Source organism: Bactrocera latifrons, unplaced genomic scaffold, assembly GCF_001853355.1.
Source record: "Bactrocera latifrons isolate USDA-ARS-PBARC rearing strain unplaced genomic scaffold, ASM185335v1 scaffold_259, whole genome shotgun sequence".
In the NCBI taxonomy this organism is placed as follows: Eukaryota; Metazoa; Arthropoda; class Insecta; order Diptera; family Tephritidae; genus Bactrocera; species Bactrocera latifrons.
Genome location: NW_017536174.1, coordinates 333,019 through 351,596, shown reverse-complemented (window position 1 = coordinate 351,596; position 18,578 = coordinate 333,019). Strand labels below are relative to the sequence as shown.

At 36.0% G+C, this 18,578-nt stretch overlaps 2 protein-coding genes across 2 annotated transcripts in view; one reads left to right on the top strand and one right to left on the bottom strand.

Annotated features, from left to right (window-relative positions):
- Positions 1-18,578, top strand: part of LOC108969580 — a 209,880-nt gene that overhangs the window by 22,233 nt on the left and 169,069 nt on the right. The gene's annotated exons all lie outside the window — the stretch shown is intronic.
- On the bottom strand, positions 599-1,932 carry LOC108969581 (isocitrate dehydrogenase [NAD] subunit 1, mitochondrial). The gene has a single exon (XM_018934378.1). It carries the CDS (start codon positions 1,878-1,880, stop codon positions 738-740), a length of 1,143 nt encoding a protein of 380 aa, XP_018789923.1. The 5' UTR covers positions 1,881-1,932; the 3' UTR covers positions 599-737.

Here is an 18,578-nt window from a genome sequence, read left to right as displayed (position 1 = left end):
TTACATCACTAACACGCCACATTCACCACATTACGCTTACAACCCACATTCTACACTACTCACGAGAGCAGCACACACAGACACCTACACACACGTACACCAACCAAAGCAGTCACACCATCCTATTCAGCWCCAACGGGGATAAAGAAGGACCGATTGTCAGCTTCATCCTCAGTTCGTYCTACGCCATTATCAGCGATCGGTCAAACTTTGGTCAACCCCGTTTTGCTATCCGCCGCCATCCTCGTGTGAAATCAACTGCGTTAAAAAAAAAGAGTTAATCGCACCGCTAAAACTGYGTAGCTACTAAGATTTTAAATTTTTTCTAAAATAAAACTGTGTTGGTGCAATATTTTCCATTTTTTTTAATAAAACTGTGTTGGTGCAACCTTTCCACTTTTTAAACAAAACCATCAATTCCATTTTTAAATAAAACCATCAATTCCATTTTTAAATAAAACCATCCGCAACGAAAGGTGAAGTGAAAAAAAAGGGAAAGAAAAGGTGAGTGCACATCATAACAGACTTCAATAGAAATATTTCGAAGTACCAAATGATCTATAATACATATGTATGTATAATTAAGAATTTCGTTCACTTTTGCTTAGTTTTTGTAATGGATAAGTACATATATATAAGTAATTACTAATTTTGAACAAACATTACATTAGTTTAAAGTACTAAATTAAGTTTCCAAAAATGTTTAAGCTGAGTGCGATTAAAGCACTTGCTCCAGGTCAATAGTGCTTGCATTTCAATCGATTAACAATATCGCAAATGACATATTCGCCCGAGTCTGAGCCACCAAATTCTCTTGTTCTAATATCGCGACAAATCATCGTGTTCATTAGTTCGTCGTAAAGTACTTGGGCGCAATCCATTTCCCCCAAATATTTTAATAAATCAATGCAAGCGCGTACAATTCCATAAGGACTAAGCACATTGGAGGTAGTTACGGACAGGCGGGTCTGCAGAGGCTTGAAAACAGCATGATGGTCGCCACGCTCAGTAGAACTAAACAAACTGGCACCCCCACAAACTGCACTTGCTATGGAAGCGACAAAGGTCCCATATCGATCGGTGGTACAGACTATGTCGAAACGTTTAGGTCTCATCACAATACTGCGCACCAAATCATGAATCGGAATTAATTCAAATTCAAAATTCGGTTTCATTTCATTATACATTTCCAAGGCAATCTTATTGTACATTCCGTCAGAGAGAGGAAATTCCAATTCTTGGTGACCAAAAGTGACTTTCTCATGGCAATGTTCAATGGCATAATGGAACACAAAGTTGAAATAGCGTTTAATATATCGTTGTTGCACAATTTTCAGTGTCTCCACCATTCCCGGTACTGGTGTGTATTCCAATTTTGAGAAGTTACCGGCATTATTCTGCATCAATACCGTTATATCCACATCTGGGTATCTACATTTGTAACCCTCGATCGAATTCACATGTATTATACCCACATATAAATCCAGATCGTTATTGAGCAGCAGTTGTTTGTGTTTTTCGTCGGGATCGTGTTGTAAGTCAACATGTATTGCATGACGATTGCGTTGCACCGACTGTAGATATTCCTTGGGATACTTGTTTTCATCCGGTCCCAATTGAATCTTTTCGAATGTCACTGGAACTTTAGCTACCTCGAATAAATGTTTGATGAAATGAGCGCCTTGCTTGCCGATGATCGATGAACCCGTTAGTAAGGTTACAAAATATTCACCGCCATATTTAGAAGGTGGCAATACTTTTACAAATTTCGGGGGAAGATCGTTTTTCTCGTAATCGTGACCTTGTACTTCGATATTAGTGATAAATCGATAATTAATTCGTTTAAGTAGATTCACTGGTAATTTTCTAAGAACTTGCATAATTACATTAATACAGATATTTTATATGTTTTCAAAAAACTGAACTAGTCAAAAAGGCAAAAAATTTATGACTTAAAAAAATAAATGTATTCACAGAAGTTTGTATCTTTTTGATTTTTATACTCTCGCAACATATTTCTATACAGTTTAATAGTTTTGTCCACCTTACGTTTATTTTTAATCTAGAAAAATACATATATGTATAGTTATGTCTACATAAATAAACGAGTTGAATTAAGGGCGACTGTCCGTCCATCCGTCTACGCAAGTGATAACTGGAGTACTAATTAATATATCTTAATGAAACGTGAAGCGTATGTTCAATGCCAAAAAGACGTTGTCTTCGTAAAAACTGTCAGGACATAATAAATACTGACAATTTTGGTCAATCCGTGAGGTACATCAATGAATGCCATAGAGCATCTTTTTCTAGAAATATGGTATTATTTCGTGTTGCCAAAAATAGATAAATATGATTCAATACTTCCCCTTATTCATGTGTGTGTATGCAATATATATATTTTTCAGCTTCCTTTTGACTTTATACCGTGTAAACCGGTGAGTATATAAGGTACCTTAAACAAATTGAGGGAATGTCTCAGGTGAGGTCAATAATAAATAATGGTGAGGTCAATAATAGATGTCTAGCAAAGTTAAGTGAATGTCTTGTACTAGATATTATATCTTCAGAAAATTATAATGTGACATTTGAATAATACTACTATACAGAATTGATTTTGAAAAATAATCTGGTTTAGTGTCGATTATGTATCGAATTGATTTAAACTTTGGCCTACACCTCATCTCGCTAATATAATTGACAATATATTAAAGTTATCTCCGTTTGGTTGAATTTATAGTATATCAATTCAATCTCTATTAAGGCAGTTATGTTGATTTTAAAATAAATATTACGGGGACGAAGCAAAATATAGTAATGAAACTTATTGAATCTACGACTTATAATATACATGTAATATGTAAGTTATCAAGATACCAAACTTAATTGTATTGGAAATTTCGAAACTATAAAATATTCCGTTACACCCGAACATAGAGGTTCTTTACTTTTGCTCACCAAATGTTTTTTTGTATCAGCTCAAACTAATCGAGATAGATATGGAGTTTTATACATATGTACATATGTTTATATAAATGATCAGGATGACGAGACGAATTGAATTCCGAGTGGCTGTTTATCTGTCCACATAGCACACGCGTTCCTGGGCAAAACGCGAGGACTAGTTCGTGGAGGTATGTAATTGGACAACAGCCAAGCCCACAAAACGTCCAACATTTTTTCTGATCCTCGAAACAGTTGTTTAAGTGGTGGCGGCACGAATAGTTTGAAAATTGACGAAAAACTCACGAAGAATGGACGGTCGATCGTCCGTTTTCGGGTCGTCAGCACGACTCATCGCCATTAGCAATTCGTTCCATGGCATCCAGGTAGACTAGAAGCTGTTTTTCGAAAAAAATTTAGCGATTCTGGAACCAAACATTGTATTATTTTTCTTGCCACTAAGATCTCTACATCAATTCCTTTAATGGCCGTCCTGGACATGATTCGTCGTCAACGCGTTCTTAACCCCCTTTGAATGATTTGTACCAATCAAAAAACTTGCTCGAGACAAACAATTATCACCGAAGGTCTTTTCAAATATTCTGAACGTTTTGGAAGCAGAAATTTGATTTCGCACATAAAATTTAGTGGAACTTCTTTGTTGAATAATTCCACTCATCGCAGAAATCGCCGAATGTACTTTATGCACTTCAGAAAGACATGCGAATACTAAACATTAATGATTATTTTGATGTGACGTTTGGCACAGAAGTCACTGACGGTCATACCAACGTAGAAAAAAATCGACGAATGGGTTTTCCCGCGAAACTAGGTGAAATATCAACCAATTTCGCTATACTATATAATAATCATGACGACTACAACTATGCTCACTTCTCATATAGCACCATTATTAATTCTTACCAATAAATATATTCGGATAAAATTTTGCGCAAATAAAACCTTAGTCGTATGCCATCTCGAATCTAAAACTTGTCAAAATCGGACCATAACTGTTTAAGCTCCTCACCAAATATGTGGATCTCAGTGAGTTTTGCCGTAAATTTCAGTCAATTTGTGAGAAGGGTTATTGAAATTCGGGTAAATATTTCCGCGATAATAATATACCGTTTTACCAAAAATATTTATTCCGCGACCTAGGATCTGTTGTGGCCTCTCCTCCTTCACATCTATTTACAAAGGCCCAGCATTTCGACGAATTCTAGGAACTTGCTGGGAGCTGTTGAGGTTATGTGATTCCCACCCACATAAATAGTTGCAAGGGCCTTCAGACTAAACTGCTACGCAATCTAGAATCAGGTGTTTTGGAGTTTCTGGTTCCATGTTGCAAAAAAAAGTGTAAATCTTTGTGTCTAAAATAAATCTGGCAAATACTTGCCAAGTTCTCAAGTTTACTTTAGCAATATTAAAAATTAATCCAATTAGCCTTTTAATTTTTTTCAAATGAATTTAGTGTATTTTCGCTGACGAGAAGTAAAACATGGTAATAAAACTAGGTGAGCGTATGACTTTCAAAATAAGTTAATATGATAAAAAAAATATATTTGTAATCCAACACCATCATATATTACTTTACATTTTTATACTCTTGCAAACAGTTGCTACAGATTATTATACTTTTGTTCGCCATAAAACTAAGCGAGATAGTTATAGGGTTATATAGCATATATATAAATGATCAGGGTGACGAGAAAAGTTGAAATCCGGTTGACTATCTGTCCGTCCGTCCGTGCAAGCTGTAACTTGAGTAAAAATTGAGATATCTTGGTATGCAAGTTTCTTAGTATAAAAAAATTCCAGTTCGTAATGGGTGTAATCGGATAACTGCCACGCCCTGCCAAAACCGAAAACACATGATGCCTACACTTTTTCCAATCGTCAAAACAAATTTTGTAGGCACTTTCCGGGATGGCCTTCAGCTCTCGCGTCGAATGGCTTCTACGATGGTGCGTTATCATGATGAAGAATCCACGAATTGTTGGCCCACAAACTCGGACGTTTACGACGGATAGCATCTCATAACACCAAGATAATGCTCTTTGTTCACGGTTTGACCAGTTGGAATATATTCATAGTGGACGACACCACGAATATCGAAGAAAACAATGAGCATTACCTTCACTTTCGAAGTAAGTGCTCGTTTTTAATAGAGCAGATTTACCAAAAGCTTCTGCAACATTTTCAATGTATCTGCACACGAAAATTCGTTCGCAATACAAAATTTAACACAAATATGTTGATCAATATTTGCGGTCATTGTAAAATGTACCAGAGACGGAAAAATTTGCAGCTTGAATTTTATGACAAGGTTTTATATGAACCACGATAAAAATTGGACGAAGGGCGTGGCACCGCCTACATTTTGGTGAAGTCCTATATCTCGGTACCACATTTCAACAAAATTTGGTATGTGGTATTTTTTCTTATTTCTATGTCACGATGCGGAAGTGAGCGAAATCGGGCAATAACCACGTCTACTTCCCTTACAGCACAATTTTAAATTCCACTTGACTGTTTTACTTTCCAGTACACAAACCAAGCAGCAATTAATATAACCGGATTAAACTTTGCACGAATAATGTCAGTATGTATGTATGCCTCCTTCTGACCATAAATTGTTCAAATCCATAAAAAAAAAACTCCTAGGTACCGAATATTTAGATCCCAGTACCTATAGTTGACTTTCGACCGAAAATATCGGTCAATATGTGTAACTAAAATTCAGGTATAGTACTTCTCTGACAATGGTATGTCTGTATGTTAAAAATGGCTTGAATTATGCCAATACTTTCCTGAGCCCATACACCTAATATAAAAATTTTCGAACTTCCAGTTGACTTTATGCTGGACATACCGGCCAATGTTTGAGTTACCTTAATGAAAATTATAGACCGCGTTTTACTCATAACAGTGCATCTTTGTGCCTAAAATAGATAAATTTGAGCGAAAACTTGACTTACCCCCCATATTACTAATATCAGGACTTTTGAATATCCGGCTGATTTTACTTTATACGATTGGTTTTTTAGTATGCGACATGTTAATATTAAAATCTGGGCGATATTACCCCCATTGCCATGTAGTATATGGTTTTCGTTTTTCTAACAAACCGTATGTGTCTAACAATATATATAGGAGTTATATATTGAATTATATATTATATAATTATATTATAAAGTATTTCCCAGCCTTTGGCTCTTGTAAGTTGTTAGAGTATAATATTTTCGGTTCCACCCGAACTAAGCCCTTCCTTACTTGTTTAATATAAAGTTTTGCCAACACCTAAAGTTATTCAGCCGGCTTTGGTCCTTGCAAGTTGCAAAAGTTTGAAGTGTTCGGTCAACTGTATGGCATATTGTAATTTTTTTTTTCAATAGTGCTGGAACTGAATAGCACTGACATTTTTTTTAATAGTGCTGGAATTGAATAGCACTGACAAAAGAATTAACAGTATGATAGATACTACAAAAAAAAGACAAAAAATGCCTCTAAAGCTATGAGCTATACGCTCATCTACTTTCTAATGCGGACTATATTTGGGGTTTCATAAAAGAATCTTCTACGGAACATGATAGGAAATATTCTTATTCTTCATTGAAGTATAAAAGCAATAAAAATAATACGGGTTATAATACTACCGGTGCCCAAAAATTCGGCTGACCGGTGTAATTTACTTGTAAGCAATTGGTAATAGTTTTTATCAGAGATGTTATGAACTAGTTTTGCATATAAAAAAATTTATTTTAGTCTTCAAAATTATTTCAATTTACAATATTTTATATACATATGTATCGGGTGATTTTTTAAGAGCTTGATAACTTTCTCTTTGACACCATGTCTGATATCCCACGTGATCTGTCAAATACTAATGCATGAAAATCCTAACCTCAAAAAAATCACCCGATATATATTATTTTTCACAAAAAAATTATTTATTGCGCTACTTTAATTGCCTGATGATATTTGAAAGAATTTCATATTTAAGAGCCATATGGAAGACCCATAAATTTTGGAAAAAACTCGTTTGAAAATTCGGAGATAAAGTATGCAGAGGTTGTTACCAAAGATATTGACAAAATTCGTCTAAGTGATATTTATGTAATTAGGCAATTTAAATATCAAAATTTCGCACAACATTGCTATATTTAAGGAGGAGACTAATAACATAATGCACAATTTTGGATAAAAAAATATTAATGCTTTATGCATCAGTAGTATATGTATAAGAGAAAAACATATGTACATACGTTTTCTTTTCTGCATTTCTGAGGATTTTCCAAAAATAAAGTTAAAAAAAAACTTTAGTCTATCTATTACAATGAGGGGTTGGTGACTAGGTAGTCAAAATTCAAGATTTTGTTCCAATAATTTAAAAATTCGTTGAAGTATTCATACATACATTCTATTGTATTAGATTGAGTTGGATTGACATACATATGTACATAGCTTAAGCCTATCTTGGTGTGCAATGAAGGAGAGATAAAGCAGATAATGATATTAATAAATTTATTAAAATTTTTTGAAAATAGCTCGCTTAAATAAGGAAGGTTAAAGAATGATGTTAATTTTTTAACATTCTTTGCCCTTATTCTGTTAATTAATGGAAGTGATTAAAAATTATTGCATAATTTTAGGCAGTAGCTAATATAGTAGTGCTCAAATTATTGAAAAAATGCATATCTCTATAACATTCCTATACTACTGCGAAAAGGATACCATCTCTGCTCTCTTTACTACTCCTATGCAATTGGTTTTTTCATTTCCGTTTTTATATAAAATGTTCGTGAAATATGGGGTACTAGGGTATTAGGGTATCTAAAAAGAGTACTAAGAAAAAAATCCATGTAAGGGTCGGCAAAAGGAGTACCCATGTTAAGGATTATTATCAGCTGCAAATAAAAAGGCTTTTCAATTGACTGAATTAAGTAAGTAAGGACCAAGTTCGGATGTTCGAAAATCCTGGTAATAGTTATATGGGCAATTTATCGCTCGATTACTCGTATCTCTATTTTAGGCATAAAGATGGACTGATATGAGCAAAAAAGCGGTCATTTTCACTGAGATAACTGAAATATTAGAAGATATATATATGAGGGCTAAGTGAAGTATTGTACAGTATAATACACAGAACTATTATTGTTAGGAAAGAATTCTCTCTTAATTGTACATCTCGCACATTGACCTACTTATATTTTTGAACAAAAGTCAACTATACATACTGGGGTCCACATACTTGTCTTGAAAAATTTTATTTGGATTTTACAATTTTTGATCATAAGGTGGAATACTTTAGAGGAATTATTCGTACAAATTGTATCCCGTTATATTAACTACTTCTTGATTTTGGTATTGGAAAGTGAAAGAATGAAGTAAAATTTAAAATTGTGCTTTATGAGAACTTGGCACACTTGTAGTCTACTTTAACTAATTTTCGTACAGTAAAATAAGAATGTGAGAATAATTTTAAAGACCAAATTCAGCCGGTCGGGTCCCATCGGTAGGAGTTCCTATAATATTTGCCAGAAATAATGAGATGTTTAACTCCAATTGCTAAACGTCAAAACCACCTAAACTTTGACAGTTGATCGAGTTCGGGAGGTTTTGACGTTTAACAATTGGAAACGAGCTATGGCCAGATTGAAATCTTACCAAAAAAATATATAAACGGAGGGATTTGTTGCATCGTTCAATACCACTTATAAAAAAGGTAAAACAATGAAAATTAAATAAATTTGTGAAAATTAAAGGTATTTGATGAAAGATTTTGTAATTTGAAGCATCATAGTATTGTTTTCAATGAAAAATGATTAAAATCATTTAATGATTGAGAGCTAACAAGCTTAAATCCTTTTACTGGGCATTGAAAGGTCAAAAATCAGTTGTTCTAATATACTTTAAAAAAATTTAAATAGTTTCTCCATATAATAAATAACCACTATATAGTAAATGTTATTCGTACTAAATGTTGCTTGTTTTAATTTAAATGCCAAAAAATTATTATTTTTCCCAATCTGGCCATTATGGAAAATGTTATAAAAAACGCTAATTTTGAGGTGCTCTCACACTGGAATAAGTTGAACATCCCTTTATTCCTGATATTTGCGTTGAGCAAATTTGGTTGTTGTAGCTTTAGTAAAATAGGAGATATGTAAATTAAACTTATTAAAGGGTTACGGCATTTATTCAAAATTCTTTGCTCTCAGGTGCCTCTTGATACTGCTATCCCCTGTGCCAAATTACATTTTTCTATCTTAATTTAGAGCTCTTAGTTATGAGTCTTTATAAGCTTTCGGTTAATGTCGTTTGGTGGGCGTAGCAGTGGGCAGATTTTGCCCATCTTCGAACTTAACGTCATCATGATATCTCAATTTTTACTGAAGTTAGAGCTTGCACGGGCAGACGGACGACATACATTCACCCGGATTACAACATTTTGTCACCCTGATCATTTATATATGTATATATAACCCTATATCTATCTCGCTTAGTTTTATGTGATACATACAACTTTGGGTGATCAAAACTATAACACTCTATAGCAACAGGTTGCAGGGTTATAAAAATTAAGAGGTCACTTAAGTTTTTTTTACCTGTTTTAAATATTTTTTTTAACTTATGGGCGTTAAAAAATTCCAGTTGCTTAGTTACCTGATGTGGTTTGCACAAATCCCGCAACTGCATAGACAGGAGATGTGTTGAAAATAAGATATAAAAAACTCTCTTCGGTTTACATTCAATTTTTCAAGCCGAAAGGGATATAACAAGGAAGTTTTCAAGTTTTTAAAAATAATTTTATGACTTATTTTGAAGAATGAAGAATTTCTTTGATAAGCCTTTTAATGTCCGAAGGCGATTTCTTATTTTACGAAAAAACGTTAACTTCGGTTGCACCGAAGCTGAAATATAAAGCTAAACGCTAAAAAATATTTTGGTTTTGGTCGGAAGCTTTACCTTGAATCAATGCCAAACGATAACGGACCGTAATTTTGAACGTTCAGTATGGCAGCTATCTGCTAAAGTTGCTGTAGTGATCCTATAAAGCTTCCGAAAAATTAGCACAATGCGTATATGGATAATAATTGACCGGTGAGTGTTCCCTTTTAAGGAAGCTCTTTGTACTTAAATTTTCTGTAAAAACAAATAGCTTCAGCTTCAAATGTGCGATCAAAGTAGAGAGTAAGTACTGAAGTTTTATTAATAATTCCACGGTCACGCTTTTTTTCTTGATTTAAGTTAATAAGCTATATCAGTACATAACATCTATCATAGTTTCAGGGAAAATCAATCAATGTTATTTTATCCTTTATTTCCATTGATTATCTGCTTAGTTTCATCAATTTAACCAAATATAGCGATTACCTTAACGCTATTCCCGTTACTATTACATTTCTAATTATCATCATCATTGACATTAATATTAACCGAACTTTTACTCCATAATTCCCCTGGTAGACATCATATAAATACTCGTATAGTAAAGATTAAACTAAACTTATTATAATTATTGAAATGACGTTGTTACAAATAATTCCAGAGAAATCTAAAACTCAAATCCTTTTTTTGCAGTTGCACAATTATAAAGACATCAAACATTTATGTACGTATTATTCTTGTTTTTCGAAAATTAAACCAATATGTCTGGGAATCCATAAACCGTATGATGAGACATACTCTCTGTTGCTTACCCCGCGGGTTGCTCATAAAAGAGATATTAAACATGTTTTATTTTATTTCAATTTGTACTTTTACACTTCAATTTGGCCCACATGCTGGCGGTGACGATGACTGCGGCACTAAACTTTTTATTAACCTCACACACTCTTGAAGAAAGCTTTTATGGGAGATGCGGAATTCTGAATTCATTTTTGCGAAAATAATTTACACCAAACAAATTCTTAACTGGATTAGTAAGCCATCTTGATAGCAAATTGCACTTACGGAGAGATCATATTAAAAGCGAAAATTAAATGCACCCACTAATAAAAGTAAATTCTACCGTCCAAAAATGTGAGCAAAAGAACTGAAAGCGAAAAAAGAACACAAATAAATGTACTCACCACAGAATCGTTGTCACTTCAGCGTAAAGTGGAAAGTGGGTCAGTTCTTGCAATGCGAGATACGTTCATTTTCAACAGGTGGATTATGACAGAAATTCCCTTTTAATGAGACGCGAATGGACGACAGTTAGTCGTTTGCCGAGCGGATTCACATTTCAAGGCATCACTCAAAATATTTTATGGCAAGTTCTTTAACCTTAATTGGGTAAAATATAAAATGTTTATTAAGATTTGTAGCCCGCGCATATGGCGTGAAATGCGTTATGATTTTGCAGCACGATAATGCCAAATTTTCAACCAATATCGTGCCGCAACCACCGTATTCGACTGGTTTAGTTCCGTGTGACTTCTGGATGTTCAGCAAACTCAAACGACCGCTTCGGGGAAACCGTTTCGAGTCAATTGATGCCATTAAACGTGAATCGCTACGCGCATTGAAAGCTACTAAATTGACATTAGCAACTGTTTCTTCTTCTTCTTGATTGGCGTAGTCACCGCTTACGCGATAATAGCCGAGTTAACAACCGCGCACCAGTCGTTTCTTCTTTTCGCTACGTGGCGCCAATTAGATATTGCAAGTGAAGCCAGGTCCTTCTCCACTTCCAACAGAGTGGAGGTCTTCCTCTTCCTCTGCTTTGAAGTGTTTTCGTCCATCCGGACAATATGACCTAGCCAGCGTAGCCGCTGTCTTTTAATTCGCTGAACTCTGTCAATGTCGTCGTATATCTCATACAGCTCATCGTTTCATCGAATGCGATATTCGCCGTGGCCAACGCGCAAAGGACCATAAATATTTCTTTTCTCTTGAAAACTTGCACCGTCGACTCATCAGTTGTTGTCATCGTCCAAGCCTCTGCACCATATAGCAGGACGGGAATTATGAGTGACTTATAGACTTTGGTTTTTGTTTGTCGAGAGAAGACTTTGCTTCTCAATTGCCTACTCAGTCCGAAGTAGCACCTGTTGGCAAGAGTTATACTGCGTTGGATTTCTAGGCTGACATTGTTGGTGGTGTTTACGCTGGTTCCAAGACAGACGAAACTATCTACGACTTCAAAGCTATGACTGTCAACAGTGACGTGAGTGCAAAGTCGCGAGTGCGACGACTGTTTGTTTGATAACAGGAGATATTACTAACGGCGCGGGTATTGAGGCCGATGATATCAATATCATCGGCATACGCCAGCAGCTGTACACTCTTATAGAAGATGGTACCTTCTCTATTTAGTTCTGCAGCTCGAACTATTTTCTCCAGAAGCAGGTTGAAAAAGTCGCACGATATGGAATAGCCTTGTCTGAAACCTCATTTGGTATCGAACAGCTTGGAGAGGTTCTTCCTGAATCTGACGGAGCTTTTGGTGCTGCTGACGTCAGCTTACACAGCAGTATACGTTTTGCAGGGATACCAAATTCAGACATCGAGGCATAAAGGCAGCTCCTTTTCGTGCTGTCAAAAGCAGCTTTGAAATCGACGAAGAGGTGGTGAGTGTCGATTCTCCTTTCACAGGCATTTTCCAAGATTTGGCGCATGGTCAATATCTGGTCGGTTATTGATTCTCCAGGCCTGAAGCCACACTGATAAGGTCCAATCAGTTTGTTGACGGCAGGTTTTAATCTTTCACATAATACGCTCGATAGAACCTTATATGCGATATTGAGTAAGCTTATCCCACGGTAGTTGGCGCAGATTTTGGGGTCTCCTTTTTTTGAGGATAGCACACTTAAATTCCAATCGTTGGGCATGCTTTCGTTCGACCATAKTTTACAAAGAAGCTATTCGAACTTCTTAATGGTCGGGCAATGGAACGTCTGCTCCATCGTCATCGATTGGGGAATCGGGTTCGCTGTGCGTTCACTGCAATTCAGCAGGCTGGAGAAGTGTTCCCTCCATAATTTAAGTATGCTCTGGGCATCGGTGACTAGATCACCTTTGGGGGTTCTACAAGGGTATGCTCCGGTCTTGAAATCTGTTAGCCGCCGCATTTTTTCGCAGAATTCTCGAGCATTACCCCGTCGGCCAGCTTATCAAGCTTTTCGTACTCACGCATTTTGGCCTCTTTATTTTTCTTTCTGCAAAAGCGTCTCGCTTCCTTCTTCAACTCTCGGTATCTATCCCATYCCGCACGTGTTATAGTCGATCGTAACGTTGCGAGGTAGGCAGCCTGTTTTCTCTCCGTTGCGAGGCGGCACTCCTCGTCGTACCAGCTCTTCTTTTGTACTTTCCGAAAACCAATGGTTTCGGTTGCAGCTGTACGTAAGGAGTTTGAAATGCCGTCCCACAGTTCCCTTATACCGAGTTGTTGACGAGTGCCCTCAGAGAGCAGGAGTGCAAGCCGAGTAGAAAATCGTTCGGCTGTCTGTTGTGATTGCAGCTTCTCGACGTCGAACCTTCCTTGTGTTTGACGGCGTGCGTTTTTTGCTGCACAGAGGCGCGTGCGAATCTTGGCTGCTACAAGATAGTGGTCCGAGTCGATGTTAGGACCTTGGAGCGCACGCGCATCTAAAACACTGGAGACGTGTCTTCCGTCTATCACTGGTTGGTGGTTTTTCGATCCGGAGACAGCCAGGTAGCTTAATGTATCTTCTCTCTCTTCAGCTCTCGTAAGTGCTTTCCAAGCACTCATAAAAGGCATCTTTGGTCACATCGTCGTTCTCTTCCGTCGCGGCGTGGGCGCAAATCAGCGATATATTGAAGAACCTCGCTTTGATGCAGATTGTGGCTAGACGTTCATTCACCGGAGTGAATGATAGTACTGGGCGACGGAGTCTCTCTCCAACCACGAATCCCACACCAAACTTGCGCTCCTTTATATGGCCACTGTAGTAAATACCATAAGGACCTACTCGTCTCTGTCCTTGTCCCGTCCATCGCATTTCTTGAACGGCGGTGATGTCAGCCTTTATTTTCACGAGGACATCAACCAGCTGGGCAGCGGCACCTTCCCAATTAAGGGCCGGACATTGTAGGTGCATACCCTCAATTCGTAGTCCTTATTTTGTTTCCCATGTCATCAAAAGTGGGATCTCTCATCCGAGGCTGTTGTTGCGTTTTCATTAGGGTGGTTTTTTTACGTGCCGGGACCCAAACCCAGCGCACAACCCTATGCAGGGAATGTTTCGCCTTCTCACTTTAGCTCGCCTTCAAACGGATGTTCTTAGGCTACCCAGAGGATACTTGGTCAAAAACCGGAAGTCGTGAGCTGCTTGAGTCATATGTAAAAGATGTTTCTGGCCACTCCCTAGTGAATGGCGATCAGAGAACTTTCCTCACTTGCGTGAACTTCTACACATGACACTTTTTGCACAGTTTAACGTTATTTTTATTACTCGCCGTTCGAGATCCGTTTCACTGTTAGGAAAATTGAATACTCTCCTTCCCTCGCTGCAGCTAGCAACACACTTCCCCCAACTGCTTGTTGTTTTCGGCATTTTGTCTGTCAAATAAAGTATAAAAGTATTAACTAAATGCAAATTTATTCTTCGAGCTAATGGCCGTTACAAATGGAGACAAAAAAATTAAAAATGTCTCCATTCGAATAATAATTTGGCGGGATTTTAATCTGGTCGTCTCTCTTTTCCAATTGCTGAATGCCAAAACCTCGAACAGCTGATCGAGTTCAGGATGTTTTGACGATTAGCAATTTTTCTCTCATTTCCAGTAAGAGAGGAGTTGGACATCTCTTTATCAGTAGTTTTATACTGTTGCCAAGTCAGAATTAAGCTTTGTAACTAGCTCTAAGAATTGTAAAAACTTCATTGTTCAAAAAAATTTCCTGCGGTAAATTTCTTGTGCTAGTATGCAGCTCTGAATAAATCTAGTACTAATTTTTAGTATTTATATTCTTACACACATAGGTTTATTTTCTTTGTTTATTTTCTTTGCTCTTCTAATGTGGATCATTCACAGTGAGTAACCATTTGTCAAAATTATTCGAGTACAGCTCAAGAAATAAAGAATTTTTTCTTCAACAATTACTAAAGAGCTGGAAACGGACCTTTAAGAGGCACACTATTCCATAAATGTTCAATGTTTGATGTTTGATGTTTGATCTTCAGCTAGTAACTCGTAGTTAGCGCAAGCTTCTATTTCACGCTTTAGCTTAGTATCCAGCTCTAAAGAAATGTAAAAAACTTCATATAAAAACGCTTAAGAAATGGTCAAGAAAATTTCCCGGTAAATTTTTTTCACCTAGTATGGATCTATCTGAAGAAATCTAGTACTAAGTTTTGTGAGCATTGTTCATAGCAGAGATAAAGAGATGCCCAACTCTAATGAAACTGGAAATGTGAGAACTGGAACGGCCAAATTGGAATTTTACCAAAAATATATGTTAACGGATTTGTTGCCGCCGTTCAATATTGATATTAAAAAATAAAACAATGAAAATCAAAGAAAATGCAAGATTTACATATAGAGGGCTGCTATATACATATATTTATGGCCTAATAATGAAAATAGGAATATTAATCAACGAAAATGGTTTTATTGTTTTTCAAAATATTCTCCATCAAGATTTATACACTTTTGCATGCGCTCAAACCAATTTTCGAAGCACTTTTTCCACTCCGATTGAGACACTTCCAAGACATGGTTTTTGAATGCTTCAACAGGATCTTTTGGCGACGAAAATCGTTGACCACGCATTATTTTCTTGATGTGTGGGAATAAAAATAAGTCGCCACATGACCAGTTTTGCCGAAGAAACAGGCGACCATTTGCTTCGAAGTGCTTCTTCCATGAACAACTTTCGTTGGATTTCGTTCGTCTTCGAAGGCCCACACGGCCGATTGCTGTTTTGTTTTCATGATTCGTCACCTGTGACGATCTTATAAACGTCTTTTGAAGCACCGCGATCGTATTTTTTCAGCATTTCTTTACACCAATCCACACGAGCCTTTTTTTGAGCGATTGTCAAATTGTGCGGGATCCAACGAGAGCAAACCTTTTTTACGGCCAGATGTTCATGCAATATCGAATGTATCCTGGTGGGAGTAATGCATAGGCATGCCTCTATCTGAAGGTATGTTACATGACGGTCTTGCATTATCATTTCACGTACGGCATCGATGTTTTCTGGCACAACGGCTGTTTTTGGTCGACCTTCACGGAATTCGTCTTTGATTGAATTCGTTGTACCAGTTTTTCACAATGCTATAGGATGGTGCTTCATAGCCACACAAAGATTTTAGTTCATCGATGCACTCTTGTCGTGATAATCCACGTCGAAACTTGTGAAAAATGATCGCACGAAAATGTTCACGAGCTAATTCTATTTTTTCGCCGAGATGAATTTTTTAATTCCCTGTAAATAGAACAATTCACGATTAAATGACAAAACGTTCTGAGTGATGCTATGCTAAAAAATGTCAAACTTTCCAATGGAAATGTCAGATTGCACCTGGCAACACTTAGTGTTGCCTAGGCCAGAAATATATATGTATAGCAGCCTTCGTATTATGTTTCATGAAACGTTTTGCAATTTGAGGCATAGTGGAATTCATTTTCAATTACCAATGATTAAAAACATTTATTAATTGAGATCTAACCGGCTTAATTCACCTTATTAAGAATTGAAAGATCAAAAGTCAATTGTTTTAATTTACCATAAAATCATAAAAAAGGACTTAAGTAGTTTCGCCATATATTAAAAGTCCAATGTATAATTGTTTGCAATCGTAATAAATGTTGGATGTTTTAATTTAAATACCCAACAATTCTTATTTTGTTCGATCTTTTTATTATGACGATAATGCATTGATAAGCTCATTATGTTTTTGAAGCATCTTGGTTTTGCTAACTTTCCGATAAGCTGTGGACAATTTTTTTTAAATGTAATATTGTTCCGTTTTTGATGGATCAAATCATCAAATATCAAATTCTTTAGCCACCTAAATTATTTTCGCTTCATTTTAATTAAAGCTACGTAAAAGCCGACCATGATGATATGAATGAAATTCCGCGAAAAAGTTAGCGGTACACGTAAATGCTATGGCTACTTATAAAAATTTTAAAATAATGCAACTTACTCGTACATACATATGTACGTATGTACTCTGCTTCAGATTATGAATTATAAGAGGTTGTCAACAAGTAATTACGATTTATAAGAAATTAAACACAACTTTCATTGTCAAAAAAGTACGAATAAACAAGGGGACCGAAATGTATGGCAATTTTTCAAATAAACCCGATTTTTTCAAGGCTCCAACGAATTGTTACGAAATATCGGGAGTTTCGAATTACCAGGGTACAAATTATTGCGATTACACTGTATACATTTCTGGAGTTATGATTATATTTCGTTTTAATATGTAAAAATAAGATGCAAAAATTAATCATGATCATTTTATTTTTTTTTTATACAAAACCATTACTGAAAGCTTTGTCTAATTATATAAAATCTTGTAAAGCACGAAATTTAATAGAAATATTTTGTTGAGTAAGTTAAGTATGTATATACACCTGTACATTTTGGATGTAACAACACCCACATTCATTATACGAATTCATATACATATATATTATTTCATAACAGTTATACCTATTAATTATATTTGCTTAACTTGTGAGAGTATTTAATGTTCGCATCTGCTGGACCGAGTGCCGCATTATTTGGTTAGTCATCCGAGACCATCCGATACACTTACCTTCTACATACAGTGAGTTCTAAAACCGATCACGTAATGAACATTTTACTTTTAGTACTGAATTCTATCCAAATATGGCAACGCTTCAAGAAATGTTTTTGGCTTTAATAAAGCATCGATAGATACTCTATTTTTCAAATCCTACTTCGGTTGATTTCCATATTTCTTTAACTACAAAACATTTTGTACAAATCGATAAGCGCACAGTGTTCACGTTCGGAGCTGATGTGACGTCAATAATCCCGTTGTTGCAAAATAGTTGTCAGTATTTCCTTAATATTTTTATTATAAGAAAGATTTCACGTTCACTAAGGTTTGTAACAAAACTAAGCATCGCAAAATTGGCAATTTATGAAAACTGTTGCATTTTTAGACATAATCTAAAGACTGAACCTCGTTTTGCGAAAAGCTTCCAGTTAGAGCATTTGCACAAGAATACAGAATTTCGAGGATTTTATGGCGTTTAACATGACTTATGCAGCTAAAAACGCAGTGAAGGTGTTATGTCATCTTTAGGCACTAAAGTATGAAACAATACTTTTCGAAAATTTCAATATACACGCATAACCAATGATTAATAAGTAAGGAAGGGCTAAGTTCGGGTTTCACCGAACATTTTATACTCTCGCATGATAAAGTGACAATCGAGATTTCAGGCGTTGTTGTGAACCGATTTCACCATATTTGGTACATGTCATCAGGGTGTTAAGAAAATATTATATACCGAATTTCACTGAAATCGGTGGAGTACTTCCTGAGATATGGTTTTTGGTCCATAAGTGGGCTACGCCACTCCCATTTTCAATTAAAAAAAAAAAACCTGGATGCAGCTTCTTTCTGACATTTCTTCCGTAAAATTTAGTGTTTCTGACGTTTTTTGTTAGTCGGTTAACGCACTTTTAGTGATTT